General features: G+C 50.7%; 1 protein-coding gene across 6 annotated transcripts in view; it reads left to right on the top strand.

Moving 5' to 3' along the window:
• The window catches only part of IKZF3 (IKAROS family zinc finger 3), a 90,219-nt gene extending 83,875 nt beyond the window's left edge, over positions 1-6,344 (top strand). For all 6 annotated transcript variants that reach the window (XM_043904431.1, XM_043904430.1, XM_043904433.1 and 3 more), the window contains one exon: positions 129-6,344. In XM_043904431.1, the coding sequence (XP_043760366.1) occupies positions 129-832 (704 nt within the window). In that variant the 3' untranslated portion in view covers positions 833-6,344. The remainder of the gene's footprint in view (positions 1-128) is intronic.
• Positions 6,345-15,471: the final 9,127 nt, after the last annotated feature.

The following is a 15,471-nucleotide window of genomic DNA, read 5'->3' as shown; positions in this document are numbered from 1 at the left end:
GCCTGGGCTGAGTGTTCTTAAGCAGGCAACTTGTCCTTCCTCATTTCTCAAGGGCTCCAGAAAATCATTTTAAGAACTCCGTGCCTTTGTGTTGTTCCTTTTGTCACCGTTTCTTTCCCTTGTTGTAGGTGAGAAGCGCCACTGCTTTGATGTCAGCTATAATCCTAGCTACATGTACGAGAAGGAGAGCGAGATGATCCAGACCCGAATGATGGACCAGGCCATCAATAACGCCATCAGCTATCTCGGGGCCGAAGCCCTGCGCCCCTTGGTCCAGACGCCACCTGCTCCCACTTCAGAAATGGTCCCGGTTATCAGCAGCATGTACCCCATAGCCCTCACCCGCGCCGAGATGCCAAATGGTGCCCCCCAGGAGCTGGAAAAGAAGAACATCCACCTGCCAGAGAAGAGTCTGCCTTCTGAAAGAGGTCTGTCCCCCACCAACAGTGGCCATGACTCCACGGACACTGACAGCAACCACGAGGAACGCCAGAATCACATCTACCAGCAAAATCCCATGGTCCCTCCTCGGGTCCGCAATGGGATGCCGCTTCTGAAGGAGGGCCCCCGCTCTTATGAACTCCTCAAGCCCCCACCCATCTGCCCAAGAGACTCCATCAAAGTGATCAACAAAGAAGGGGAGGTGACGGATGTGTACCGGTGTGACCACTGCCGAGTCCTATTCCTGGATTACGTTATGTTCACTATTCACATGGGTTGCCACGGCTTTCGTGACCCTTTTGAGTGTAACATGTGTGGATATCGAAGCCATGATCGTTATGAGTTCTCGTCTCATATAGCCAGGGGAGAACACAGAGCCATGCTGAAATGAACATCCAGGCCCAGAGATAATTGTCACCTGATCATTCCATATCATTTTTAAAAACTGATAATGCCACTTGCCAAATCACTCTCAAACTCAGTTCCAAACTCCTTTCTACACCATTGTAGTGTCCAAAGGATCACATTCACGTGGGCAGCAGAGAAATGCTGTCCCCATTCAGAAATCGTTTGCAGATATATCATGTTACTACTTTTGTGAAACCTGTGTTTTCCCATCAGAGAAATTTAAAAGCCAATGAAATATTTGGTCATTATCTTTTGTAGCAATAGACAGGCATTCTTTGGAATCTGTTGCCAATCAGAAGAGTCCCCTGGTTTTGCTGTGTGAAACATTGTTTTCTAAATACATAGGCCATATGTGGAAAAGCCTCATAGTCCTATGCTCAGGTCCACAGAAAGAACTGTTGACCAGCTAACCTTGCTGGGAAACCTTGCCCATCTGCACTTCACACAAGTTTGAAAGGTTAGAATATGAACTCTCCATCCCAAATTAGAGTCTAACAGTAAGGAAAAGAACAGCCATAAAATAAGTTACCAAAAACCGAAGCCCCTACTCTCCAAGCATCAGAGCCACCTCTTATCACACAAGCGAAAAAAACCCAAGTTATCCGATGATACTTCCGCTTCTACTTTTATCCTCCCATCTCCCATTAAAGCTGCTTTGGGTTAAACCAGGCACAGAAGAAACTCTGTATCAGAAGAACTAGTGGTTTAAACATAGACCATCATTGGAACTCCAGGAGGTTGTCTGCTTGGATGATGGCATCCTTTTCCTACGATGGAGATTGGCAGGCGTGGTTCTGAGCGGGGAGTGATTCAGCATCATCACCAGGGATGGAGGGAGGGAGGAACAAGCCACTGGAAGTTTTTCATCTCCTTTTTGTGGAGTATTGGTGTACAAACCCAAAGCAAACTTGCCAATGACTTGACAAAAAAACCCAAAAACCAAAGAATCCAAAGTGTATGACTTAGTCTCTCCCAGCCCACAGGAAGGAATCAAGGCTAGACACCGTGATCAGAGCTGAGCTTCCGAATGAGTGAGGAGAGAGGACCTCTGCGGGCAGGTTCTCCTCCATCAGGCAGGTTGGGGGTTCCACCCCCCACACACATTTTAAATGGAGCTATTGTATTCCACAGTTTCCTGACAACTTGCTCTTGGTTCTGCAGATGTGTTGGACATCTTTCTCATTAATTATGGGAGACATGCTGTCAAGGAAAAGTGCTGTGATAATTGTAAAATTAGCACTGGAATAGGGGTCACACAATCTGTTAGCTGAATTCCATGTTTGCCACTAATTAGTGGAATAACTTTGGGCAAATCACTTAACTCTTAAAACTAAGTTTCCTCAACCACAGAATTAGGGGTTGGATTGGATTTTGATGTTCTCTTAAGGTCTTTTCCAGTTTTAAATTTATGTGATTGTGTAGTAACCACAATTATTTTTTTTTTGAACCTCTTAATGTATAGGTATTAAGCAGAAGAGTATGTGTATATGAATATATGTTTCACATTTCTTTGGTGTGAAAATGGTAGTATTGTTAAGTTTTTCCTTTAACCACTGAGTTGTGAGTGTGAAGGGGAGAACAAAAAACAGGAAGGTATCTTGATCTTGCCCCCGAGTGTGCACACAAACTGGCACCTGCAGCTGCTTACAGAGCCTTATTTTTTCTCTCCTTTGAAAGTAACTGTGTTAGGAAAAATAAATGCTGCTTCCAGGGACCACTTCCTGGAGCCTATTTACAAATTAAGTGTCAGTTGTGTGAACATTTCTAGCAGAGGCAAGAATCCCCAATTCCTAATAGAATAGTGTTTTGTGTATCTGCCTTGATATTTCGAAAGGGCTTTATGCATTAGGCTCAAACTCAACGCGTCTGTGTGCTGCCAGTAATTTAAATGTTCCACCTCAGACTGCACAAATGGCTTATCCTTCTTTGTAGCATGGCGTCTGTCTCAGGAAAAAAAGATTTTGTGAAATTCCATGGCAACAGTCCCAACATGTTTGAGATTTCAGCTAGAAGACTAGAAGGATTTCAGTGTGTGGGATTCTGAACATCACTGTGTGTCTGTAATCCTAGACCCAAGCCACACCAGGTTGTTTACACCCATTGTGAAAGAGGAGCTGCTTGTTATATTTTTGAAATATCACACATCCTGTTGACTCTTTAGGGGACAAAAGGAAGAGAATTCGGAAGCAAGGACTAGCAGAAGAGAAAGCTAGGGAAAGCGAATATTTCCACCAGATTAGTGGGAGAGTCTTTAGAGAAGACATCATCTTCTGCACTTTAAGATAGTGAAACTAAAGCCCTTCCCACCAAGATGGGGACTCTGTAGCTATGACCCTGGTTTTCTCTGTGACTAATGGATTTTCTGAATGATTTCCATTGTTCTGAGGTCAGTTTTATGAGTGAGGTGACCCCTCACACAGGCTGCACATTCACTGTTGCATTCTGAGCCTCGGATTGGGACATGTCAAGTCCCGAGAAAATGTGTATGTGGAAACTCCACATTCTTCTATCTTGAAATTGAACAGGGTGGAATGTAGCAGTTGCCACAATACAGGTAAACACTTCTGCAGGCACTCCTTATGCTACTTAACCCTCTCCCTTGCTTGGGGTGGGGAAGGAGGTGAAGAAGAACCTTAGCAAGATGCCTAGAGAGGGCGGGTTAAGATTTACATCTGACCCTGCTTTACAGGGAGGTGTTCGGCAGCTTCTGACAGCACAGTCCTCTTCTCAGCCAGAGTCCCTGTGACTTCTTTCTCCTTCACTTTCCCCAATCCTCTTATTAGCCAGGCCGCTTCCACACACCCAGGAGGCCGAAATCTGTGAAAAATTCCCTTACAGCCAAGGTGGTAAAAGAGTGGAAAAGGAAGAGAGCTGTTCTCCAAACGTTTTTTGTTGTTATTTGAAGTGTTGCCTTTGTTCCCTCCTTCAGTTCCCTGGTAGAAGTGTCTCCCCCATTACACTCCACACCACCACCAGAAAAAAATATTAATAAATCCACAAGTCTTTAGATTCCTTAAATCATTCTTTCAAGAAGATATTAACCTTGATACAGATAAGCTAGCTAATGTTATGCTTTGTTATCCATTCTAAGCTGTTCCTGACTCAGCTTCCAACTTTATCAGTGACAAAATGTCTCACCTTTTAAAGGCAAGGCTTATTTAACATTTTACCAGACCCAGAAGTAAAATGACCTCAGATTTCTTTTGCAAAGAGAGATGTTTAAAAACACATTTTATTCAGTTGAAACACCGTGTTAGTAACAAATCTAGCATCTGCATAATGCTTTTTCCAAGGAGCTTCTGTATCACTGTTTTATTCCCCTCCTCTGCTTTTTTCCCCCAGCTAAATGTGAGGTTTAGAATGTTTTTAGGGGAAAAAAGCAATACTTCTGATATATATCCCAGGACAGGCAGTAAGACTGCAGTGTAAATGTTAAATGTTTAGTGTTTGAAGTCGTAACTTTAAAGTGTACCCCACTATGAGTAGGTACATTGGTCTCTAGTGGAGATTTGGAAACTCTATAACACTCAAGATTTGAGTCCTCGGAGTGTCCGGGCTCTTTGACAAACAGAGTTAGAAGTTTGAGTTAAAGAAGAGAAAAGAAAGGGGAGTGATGAAAAGTTTGCCTTAGAAAATGGACTCGGGCTGTGCAGAAGATAAGAGATAGGCAGTGATCCTCATCTTTTAAAGAATCAGGAGCTATTTTTGTGCTCAGAAAGTACAGTTCAGAGACTCTCTATAGGCAGAGTTCAGAAAAGCAGCATGATTGGGGATTTAAGCGCCTGTGAAAAGGACAATTTTGACCTAAAACCAAAAACTAAACCAAAACCTGGGCCACCCCAGGGAAAGGACTCGTCTCTAAGCCTAACTGACTGAAAAGGTCTGAGAATGATCCGTGAACCCAGGGTCGGAGACTGTGGACTTGGAAGAGCCTAGAAGAGAGGTCTAGACTTTGGACTTGTGTAGCTCCTAGCGCAAGACTGTACCTTTGTTGACCCAAGCTGTATATAGCCTGTCCCACACCGTGTCATCAACATGAGAAGCAGGTCTTTGCACTTTGAAGAAGCTGGATGCAAGTTTCCTCTGAATATTACAATAGTGAACTGTCATGCTGATATTGAATTGTTATTTGAAACTGGAATGTTAATGTTTTGATTTTTAAAAATGTAAGGACATAACAATATCTACCTCCCAGGGATGTTGTGAGGTTTTATGTAATTTTGTCTATTAGGTAACATTACTTTGTTTTTGGGGGGGAAGCGGGTGGATTATGTTGGGTGGCTGTAGATTTTCCACATATTTCTGTATCTGGATTTAAAGATATGGAAAATATTCAAAAATCATACTAAGACCATGATAGAAATTCACTTGCCAATAGAGGCAACTTACCCCGAACACACAGTTTGCTTCATGTTGTTTTAATGCCTAAGAGTAAAGAATATGCTGAACCTTAGAACCAATGGGTATGACCCACACGGTACAGAAACTTCATGACTCTGCAGTCAGATTAAGTAGACTGGCTTTGCTCGCTCACCATCTTATGAGCCCTCCACCATTAATTCTGCCAGCGATTTAGTTCCCTCAAGTGGTCCTCACCATCCATCCATCCATCAATCTCACTTCAGAAAGCCCAAGAGCAGTTCCATGATGTCACCCACCTTCTCCCAAGCCCAAGTCACACATCTGTGGGGCCTACTTCATTTTCTGTATGTGGGGGCAGCTTTGCTTCTTCCTCTCCTAAGAAGGCTGAGAATAGACCTTTTGACATGTTAGGAAAATGGGGCAGCCTTAAAAATGACTGATCCCATTGCCAGTGACTCATTTACACAAGGACTTTTCCAGGTTAGCAGACAAGGCCCTTTTCAGTGGGCCTGCTTCTGTGGGTTCACAGAAACCAAATTACTGTGGGTTGCAAAGAATTAGCAGGTCATTTGAAAAGCAGACATCCCTTTACCCAGACTGTGGTTTTGCATGCTCAAGTTCTCAGTCTGTAAGCTTTGGTGAGGGATCATTTTGGCTACTGGAAAAACCGTAGCTTATTTTTAATTTCTGGCTGCCAAAGCCACCACACGTGTGGTCTGTGGATGACCCTTGTCTGCAGAATGACGGGGTGGGGGAGGAAGAAGGGAACGTGGTTTGGGGCTCAGGGTGGCCTTTCCACCAGGAGTGAGGGAAGGAGAGCTTGCCGAGTGGTTTTGACACAGCCTGTGCTCATAGCACTCTTGTCTGAGTTTCTCAGAAATGCCCTCCCTGCCCAGCAGTGACCTTCCCTCTTGACCTGGAGTCTGACCCCTTGGAGCACTGTAGCGCCCTACTCCTCTGTAAAGACTGTACAGGTTCAGCTTCTGAAATGTAGCAATGCTCACCTTGCCAGAACCCTAATGAGTGCATTCCCGCATTGAAAACAACCCTGCTGATAGTTTTCAAAGTTTCTTTATTATGTTTGATTTTTACATTGAAAAATGAAATAAAAAATACTGGTGTGTTTAAAATTAGTCATGGTGCATGCCTGTCATTTGTCGTTGCTGTTGTCGGAAAATGGAATTCTTTCTGCCCCTAGGAATATTTTCTTAACTTAGCCCCTCTGGCTCTTTCTTAAAGTTCAGATACTAAGATAAGCAGAATTATCATTGAACTAAAACATCTTGCCTGATGTCTTGCTGAACCTGCCGCTGGTGTCCTGCTGCTGGCCCCGTGTGCCCACGGTGGGACTCTGGGTCCACTGGCCCTTAGTTCACTAAAGGGGACCTGAGGAGGTCGCGGGCCTGGACATGGCAAGCATGACACACTGGGCATGGTGTCTCCCAGTTCCAAGACACCACCCCACCCTCCCTTCCCAGCAGGGATCCTTCCTAAAGGATAGGCAACTCCTGATTTTTTCATTTCTGGGGTCTCAGAAACATCTATGCTGGGAAATTCAACTTGCAGTTGAACTCAGCCACCACATTGAGATGTAGTCTGTAGATACTTGGAGGCCCAAGCTGGGTGGCAGCGGGGGTAACTCCAAGGAGAATGTGCCAGGATCATGTGGCTCTCTTCCTGTCTTGGTATCTCTGTTCTGTCTCAGAAAAGGTCAGAGAAGAGTCTGAGAGCTGGTCTGGCCTTCTGCTCAGTCTCACCCAGAGCCCCTTGCCCTTCCTCTGGGGAAGAGGTGGGAGGAAGACACTGCTGAAGTTCAGGACTAGCTAACGGGCCGGGTTGGCCGCAGCTTTCATGGTTCCATGTTCAGCACCATCTCCCTCCCTTCAGCACCACCAGACCGTCCTGAGGCTCTCCAGCTGGTGTTCCAGTCTCAACACTAAGGCCAGGGAGGGAAGAATGGCTTCGCAGCCTGCCCGTGTTTGGGAGCATTGAATACATTAAAAAAAAAAAAAATGGCCGCTCAGTAGCCTTGGAGAGGATGGCCTTCCCTATCCTCACTCCCTTCCCAAAGCCAAAGCAGCTCAGAGAGAAAAGAGGGAGGCAGGGAGACTCCCCGTGGGCTGAGGAGCCAGCTCAGCAGCTGACTGGTGCTGGGGTTGGGGCTGAATGGACTTTCTTCCAGCCTGAGGATAGCTTCCTTTACTAACTCTCAGGAGCTGAGTGGATGCTGTAGAGGCGGCGGGGTGGGCCTGGCCTTGGAGGCCACCCCACACCTGCACCCTCCCCCGCCCCCATCTCTCCACACAACCAGGCCATTCACCCTGGCGGCTGGCTGCTGCGGTGCAAACCTCCACCTGCAGGCAACTGCCACCCCAGGGCAGGCAGAGGGCCAAGGACCTAGCTTCCTGGTCTCCCTCCCACCCCCTGGAATCCAGAGTCTGAGGAAGCACTGGGGGAGAAGGGTGAGAGTCCTGGGAAGGCCAGGCCGGCTGAGGGCTGGCAGAGGAGCTCCTGCGGCAGGACACACAAGGTCGGCAGGACACACAAGGTCAGGCTGCGGAGCATTCCCAGTCAGACAGTTGTTTGCATAAAAGCCAAAAGCCACTGCACCTGGGGTGGGGAGGCCCTCTGGGGAGGTACTCCCTGGCTTGGGGGAGAGGGGGAAGGAAGGTGTCATGGAAAGTCCCTGAAGGACACGGTGTTGAATTTGCTGCGGTTTTGTTTTTAACTCTGTCTTGACCTGTGAAGTAGGCAGCTGCCTCCCTTCCCCCCAAATAACAGACCTTCCCCCAGAATAACCGAACATACCCAAGGAAAGAGCCTGCAGTGGAAAGAATGGGGTTAGAGGGCCTGCGGGTGATGTCAAGCATCCCCCCTTCCCCAGGACTGAGGGGGCAGGGAGCCCCAGAGCAGCCCTTTCCCATCACCTCACCTTTCCTCTCAACCCCCCAGCGCCCCCCCACCCCGGGCCCAGAAGGGCTGCCTAGTCAAATAAACCACAGCCCTGGGGGCGGCTGGTGGATGGGAACTGGGGGGGGCAGATGCCGCCTCCTCCCCCAGGCTCACCCTTCCAGGGGTTCCATCCCCATGCCACCCCCACTGGAATCACATCCTCAGCACGGCCACCTCCCTCTCCTCACAAACTGTGTGGGTGCCGGCGAAAGAAGGCCGAGTCATTGATTGAATCCAGCAGAGCCCTGAAGTCTCCAAAAAACGACCGCAGGCCTCACTGACTCCCAGCTGAGTGGACTCCTGGGTTCCAGCCTCAGCCCTGCCGCTCTCTGGGTCACCCTAGGCACTTTGGTTTCTCCCTCTGCGCCTAGATTCCACCCCCACCCTACCCCGCCCGGGAGTCAGGGGTTTCTGAAGTTCTTTCCAACAGACTCAGCCTGGCCTCAACCCCCCTGCTTTAGCCAGGGCTTTCCCATTGTCCAGAAACAAGAATAGGAGAGAAAGAGGGTTTTGTCCGCTCTTCTGTCTCTCCCCCAAACTCAGGCACTGGGAGGGAGGCTGGGCGCTGGAGACAGGAGACTGGAGGCCTAAGATTTTCCCAAGTGGTCACAGGAACCCGTTCTATAAAATGCCAACCCTGGCCCACAAGCTGGGGCGGTGCGGGGACAAGGCAGTGGCATGGTGGAAGGCTCGGAATATGAGCAGTGAGGTTGGGTCTGAATCTCGGCCCTCCCCGCGCCGTCCTCTCTCAGGACCTCCTCTTAAATCTTCGTGAACCCAGACATCAGATTCCCGGGATGGGGTTTCCTGGGAGAGGGCAGTGTAAGGCCGGGGTGGGGGCAGGGGGAAGGGGTGCGGTGCGAGGTGGGAGCTGAGGGGGGTGTGAGGGGAGGGGCAACTGCACTTCTGAGAAACAGCCCGGCGTCTCAGCAGCCCGCAGCCTAACCCCCTGCCTGCGGCTTCACAGCTCGCTCCTCCTGCCGCCCACGCCGCTCGGGGCCTCTCCGGGGGTCGGCAGCCCCCGCGGAGGCGGCGGCTGCTGGGGAGGAGCCGTAGCTCCGGGGACAGCGGAGTGGAACCCGCGGGGCGGGGTGGAAAATGGAGGAAGGCGTGGGTCGCGTGACACCCCATAAGTAAAAACCCATCTTTTACGCGGGGTCCTGAGCGCTGGACCTCGGCGAGCCGTGTGTCCCCCGCCTCCTCCCCCAGCCCAGGTACTCTCCCATCACATCCTGAGCAGGATCCAGAAGTGAAACTGCTCCGGGTCACAGCCCAGCGCCGCCGCTGCGCCCCGCCCCGCCCTTCCGGGCACTGCAGCCTTGCAGGATCTCCCAGCGCTAGGGCGACTGCAGGGGAGGAAACTGGGGGAGGGGAAAGGGAAGTGCCCCACGGGGCAGTCTGCAAAGCGAGGCCTTCTCTCCTGGGGGTGCCCGCTCGTAACCACGAGTGGGAACCTCGAGAGCTGCGGATCTTAACTGCAGCCGAAGGACAAGCGCCTGCACTTCCCGCCACCTCCACTGGGTGTCACTGCAGCCGCGCCGCTGAGCCTGCTTGGAGCCGTCGGGAGGACCAGGCGCGGGTCCCAGAGAGCCGGAAGACCCGAGCCTGTCGCGCCCGCGGGGTCCTGCCTGGCCTTCGCCCCCTAGAGGCCCAGTGGTGCTTGGATGCGGTGTTCAGACCTCCCTCCACCAGCCCGATCTCTAAAGGCCTTCACCCAGCCCACCGACTCGCCATGAAGAACAAACTAATAATCCCCTTGCTCCGCGACCGATAGCTTCATTGCTGGGGCGCCGCGCGAGCCTCCTGCTGCTGGCTGGGGATCGAAGGCGCATCGTCGATGGCTTCGGCGGGGCCCGGTGAGCTGAAAGTCAGCCCTCCCCAATCCAGCGCGCCCCCTGGCAAGGCGGGCCGGCCTTTCCGCCACAGAGGCGGAGGTGGCTCTCTGAAGACGCCCGCAGTTCCGCGAGGGTTCGGCCCGTGGGGCCCCAGAGATCTAGAGGAGGCAGAGGAGGGGGGAGAAGGAAGGGCGGGCGGTGGGTGCAGATCACGTGTTGCGGAGCCACAGCTACTGCCGGATGGGTCCCCGGATGACTCCTACTCACCCAGCCGCCCCTTCCCACCCTCAGCTCATCCCTTGGATGTTTGGGACAGATCAGCTTGGGAGAAGGTAACCAAAAGGTGGGAACCTGTATGGGACTGATCTGATCGGTTTAAGAGGGTTGTGGGTGGGCCAAGGCTGGGAAAGAGGAGATACCCTGGAATCTTTTGGAAAACTGAGATAGGAATGCCCACTTCTACTCTGCTGTGGATCTAACTCAGGGCACCAGTTGGGCACTAGATGCAGAGGAACACGTCCATTGGCTGCAGGTTTGTGGGGTGCAGGTGGCCCATTCTGTCCCTGCCTACAGTTTCCCCTCAAACTCCGAGGTCACAGGGCCCAGCTCCACTACGGGGACCCTAGAGGGATCCACAGGGTGGCCCTAAAGGAGTAGCATTGACCTCCAACTCTCCCTCAGTCTCCCCCAAACCACCTCAGGATAAACCCAATCCAAGTAAAAACAAACTGCTTACCATGAAAACACAGTTTTCAATAAACGGCCCTCCAGGTGCCCAGCAAAGAAAAACTGGCCCCTTCAGTGGGACAGACCTGGGCTTCTAAGAGGACACTAGAGGCCATCACAGCTCAACCCATATGCAGTTGAATTTCAGGCCTCATTAGGGCCTGGTACAGCACAACACTTCTCAGCCCAAGTGGTACCCCTACTTCCCAAAACCCCTTCCTGTATAAAGATCATGGGGGACCCCTGGGGGCCAGCCTTAGCCCCCAGGATCACCCACTCCCCTGAGGTCCTAGATTCCAGTCTGCAACACCCAACTTCCCCAAGATCCCGCTCCTCCTTCTCCTTCCTCCTCCCCCAACTCCCCACCCCAGCTGGAAGCTCTGTGGGAAGAGACTACTGCATACCTCATACCCCAGCCCCAAAGCTGAGGTTCTGCCACTGACCCCTCAGCCCACCCCTCAGCCCACCCCGCTGCTGGGCAAGTTGGACCAACCCCTGACCTCTCTGGGTCCTCTTTTCTGCCTGCCAGACCAGATCAATGGTTCAGTCTTGAAAACTCTTTTTCTAAATACACCATGATGCCAAACTCCCAGAGAGAAAGACAGTGCTCCCCCCAAAGCTCCCCAGCCTGCCCCAAACCCCTGCTGGAACACTTGGACTCCCAGAAACTGTTAGAAAAGTGCTCGTGTAGCTGGTTCAGAAAAAACGAGCCTTCCCAGTGGCCTTGGACGGCCCTGCCTCTCTCTTTTCCTCCCTCCCTCCCTCCTCAATGTGCCTGGCACTGGAGCAAGAGGAAGGAGCCAGGCAGGGCCACTAGCCGAAGCTGACCCCCCAGGCCTGCACCGGGAGGTCCTCCACCCATGCACTTGGAGGCTGCCTACATCTCATTGACCAGGGTGTCTGGGAAACAGGGAGAGAATGAACTGGCCAGACCTTTGTCTGTCTGGACGACCCTCCCAGGACATGCTAAGAGAGGTGGGCTCCCTTAGAATCCTGCGCATCTGTTCCCAGAGTCCAGAAAGTTGGCCCCAGCCCTCCCTGACCTCCATACGTGAGCAGGCAGGGAGGCCCACCCTGTGGCCACACCCTCCCACAGGTCCAGATGTGCCCAGGACAGCTCTGGACCTTGGTGCCCGGCTCACAAGCCACACCAGCCCCAGGAGCTGGTGTCTGTGATGTGTCCATGATGTGCAGCAGGCCTCTCAGGGCCAACCCCCTGCATAGGCCCCACATCACCCTCTCAGTGCCCGCGTCCTCTTCAGCAGGGGGAAATACGGGGAAATTCCTTTCCTGTCCCAGAGCCTTTTTCTGATTTCTGAAATGTTCTTTAATAATACGTTTTTAAAGATAATCAAACCCAATAGCTTAATATTGAAAAGACATTATCTGAGGCACTAGCCTGTACTTCCTCTACCTCCTTCCACCAGCCCAGATTTCCTTGTAACCACAGGCCTCTGCTATCCGGCACGACAGCTCTCCTTGGCAGTCCCTCTGCTGTCTGGCCTCTGCGGGTCATGCTGCATCCTCAGAGCTGGGGAATCTTGCCCTGAGTCCCTCTGTGAGCTGAGGGACCCTCGTCCCCCACACTCTCAACTGCTGCCTCTCGTCCAGGAGGCCAGCGATCTCAGCCAGTCACCAAGGACATCCAGCTGCTGATTTCCAGTATCCAGCTCAAGGCTGAACCAGCTGCTGCCTCTAAAGGCCCCCAGCAGCCCAGGTCCGTCAGAGTGGCCAGTACTGAGAAAAATAGGGACAGAGAACAAACGACAAGACAGGGAAGGACTGTGTTCACCACTCGTGAGATGGGCTGAGCCTGACCTCCGTCCCTAATTGTATCTATGACCTCAGGGGCGGGGATTCTCCTTGAACCTCAGTTTCCCATTTGTAAAATGGGAATGATATCTATCTCACATATTCCAGTTAACTGATTGACATAGAGGGGCTTGGTCTCCCGCCCCGTGCCTCAGGCTATGAGAGGTCACTGTGTCCTATCTTTATGCAGCCTAAATACCTGGACATGCTTAAGAGGTGACTCAGGGACTTCTCCGTCGGTCCAGGGGTTAAGAATCCCCCTTGCAATGGAGGGGACACAGGTTTGATCCCTGGTCAGGGAACTAAGATCCCACATGTTGTGAAGCAACTAAGCCTGCACCCACAGCTAGAAAGTCCATGCACAAGGAAAGATCTTGCATGCTGCAACTAAGACCCAACCCAGCCAAATAAACAAATTTTTTTTAAAAGTGACTCATTCTAACCCTTTTACTCTCACCACAGCCTGGACCCCTAGCACCCATACTTTGGAAGTTGGTCCTGGGCATCCACGGCCAGCACATAAGCCAGTACCAGCCAGCTCGAGCCCAAGGAGTAGCCACTGATGAGATAGTTCTGGGAACCATGGCAGGTGGTAGGTTGCACTGGTCCCTGCCTCCTCAAATCTTGCTAAAAAGAAAGAAAATCTTCACCCCTCTCATTCCTGGACTGCAGTACTTTCTTCAGGGTAAATCCCCAGCAGGTTTCAGGCTGAGCATGGATGAAGCCTGTCTGCCCATCTCTGTCCGAAAGGCCTGACTCTCCGGCCTCTCCTATCCTCAGGATTAGAGGAGGTTGGGGTGCTATGGTCACAAGTGGCCGCTGGGCCTGCCAAGCCTGGCCTGGCTGTGGTGGCTGGTCCTTCTCAAAGTCACCCTAGGACAACATCACCTACCCACAGGAGGGCTGCAGAGAAGGGAGGGGCTCTCCAGGGGAGGATCCCCTACCGGCGGTTTAGGAATTCCACCTGGAAGTCAGGCAGTCGCGGGGGAGCAGAACAGCCAGGACCTGGCTCTCCCACTGTGATTTGGGGCCATCCTGAGAAGTAAGTTTCCTCACCTGCAAAATGAGATCCCACCTCATGCCCAACCAATCGCAAAGGCAAAACTTATACAAAATTAAGGAAGAATGAATCACATGTACTGATTCATTCATGTACCGAATCGCATATATGTTCAGTCGTGTCTGACTCTGCAACCCCATGGACTGTAGCCTACCAGTCTCCTCTGTCCATGGGATTTTCCAGGCAAGAGTACTGGAGTGGGTTGCCATTTCCTCCTCTAAGGGTTCTTCCCGACCCAGGGATCAAACCCGGGTCTCCCACATTGCAGGCAGACGCTTTACCCTCTAAGCCACCAGGGAAGCGACCCCATGGACTATACAGTCCGTGGAATTCTCCAGGCCAGGATACTGAAGTGGGTAGCCTTTCCCTTCTCCAGGGGATCTTTCCAACCCAGGAATTGAACCAGGGTCTCCTGCATTGCAGGTGGATTCTTTACCAACTGAGAGCTATGAGGGAAGCTCATCAGCATGTACCGATTACCCAGCTTCAAACAGTGTCAACACATGGTCATGACTATGCTCACACTCTCTCCCCTAACCTCTAGGTTATTTTAAAAACAAAGTTGAGAAGAGGAGTTAGGCCAAGGGGTCCCTTCCAGGACTGCTGCTGCCAGTGCCAACCCACATCTCCACAGGAGACCCTCCAACACTAACTAGTAGAATGCACTTTGTTAGAATCCAAAAGCTATAATGTGAGGAGCTCAAAGACCCTAGGAGGAGATTCAAATGCTGGTGCTGCTGCTAAGTCGCTTCAGTCGTGTCCGACTCTGTGTGACCCCATAGACGGCAGTCCACCAGGCTCCCCCGTCCCTGGGATTCTCCAGGCAAGAATACTGGAGTGGGTTGCCATTTCCTTCTCCAATGCATGAAAGTGAAAAGTGAAAGTGAATTCGCTCAGTTGTGTCCGACTCTACGACTCCATGGACTGTAGCCTACCAGGCTCCTCCATCCATGGGATTTTCCAGGCAAGAGTACTGGAGTGGGCTGCCACTGCCTTCTCCAAGATTCAAATGAAGGAGCATCAAAGACCTTTGGTGAAAAGCCTCAGCTGCACTTCTAAACAGCATGAGCACCAACTGCCAGCCATGGTAAATGAGGCTGTTTTGGGTTTTCCAGTCCTTTCCGGTGGCCCAGTCAAGATCATGTAAAGCAGAACTATCCAGTTAAGCCAGAAAATCATGAGAAGTAATTTTTTAAGCCCCCCCCAAAACAAAGCTGAGGATCTCCTTGGTGGTCCAAGGTTTCATTCATGTCAATGTAGGCAAAAACCACTACAATATTGTAAAGTAATTAGCCTCCAACTAATAAAAATAAATGGAAAAAAATAAAAATTAAAGAAATCAAAAAAGAAAAGAAAAGAATCTGCCTGCTAAGGCAGGAGACTTGAGTTGGACCCCTGGTTCAGAAAGATCCCACATGCCATGGGGTAACTGAGCCTGGGCACCACAACTACGGAAGCCCACGAACCCTAGAGCCTGTGCTCTGCAACCAGAGAAGCCCCCACTCACTGCAACTAGAGAACCCGTGCACAGCAGTGAAGACCCAGTGCAGCCAAAACTAAAAATAAATAACACATTTTTTAAAACTCTTAAAAAAAAAGCTGAGACATCATTTCACTCATAAGTACCTCAGAATGAATCTCTTAAACGTAAAGACTTAAAAAAAACCCATAACCACAATACCACTATCACTCTTTAAAAAGTTAACCATCATTCCTTAATATTATCAAATAGCTCATCAGAGTTCAAAGTTTCCCCAATTGCTCATAAATGCTTCTTATAGTTCACTAGTTTGGATTTGAATCAAATAGGTCAACACATTACATCTGCTTGATAAGTGTCTAAATTTCTTGAAACCTAGAGATTTCCCATCTTTT

The sequence above is a fragment of the Cervus elaphus genome, chromosome 5 (assembly GCF_910594005.1).
Source record: "Cervus elaphus chromosome 5, mCerEla1.1, whole genome shotgun sequence".
Lineage (NCBI taxonomy): Eukaryota > Metazoa > Chordata > Mammalia > Artiodactyla > Cervidae > Cervus > Cervus elaphus.
Note: the sequence above shows the minus strand (reverse complement) of the source record. Positions and strands in the feature narration are given on the sequence as shown.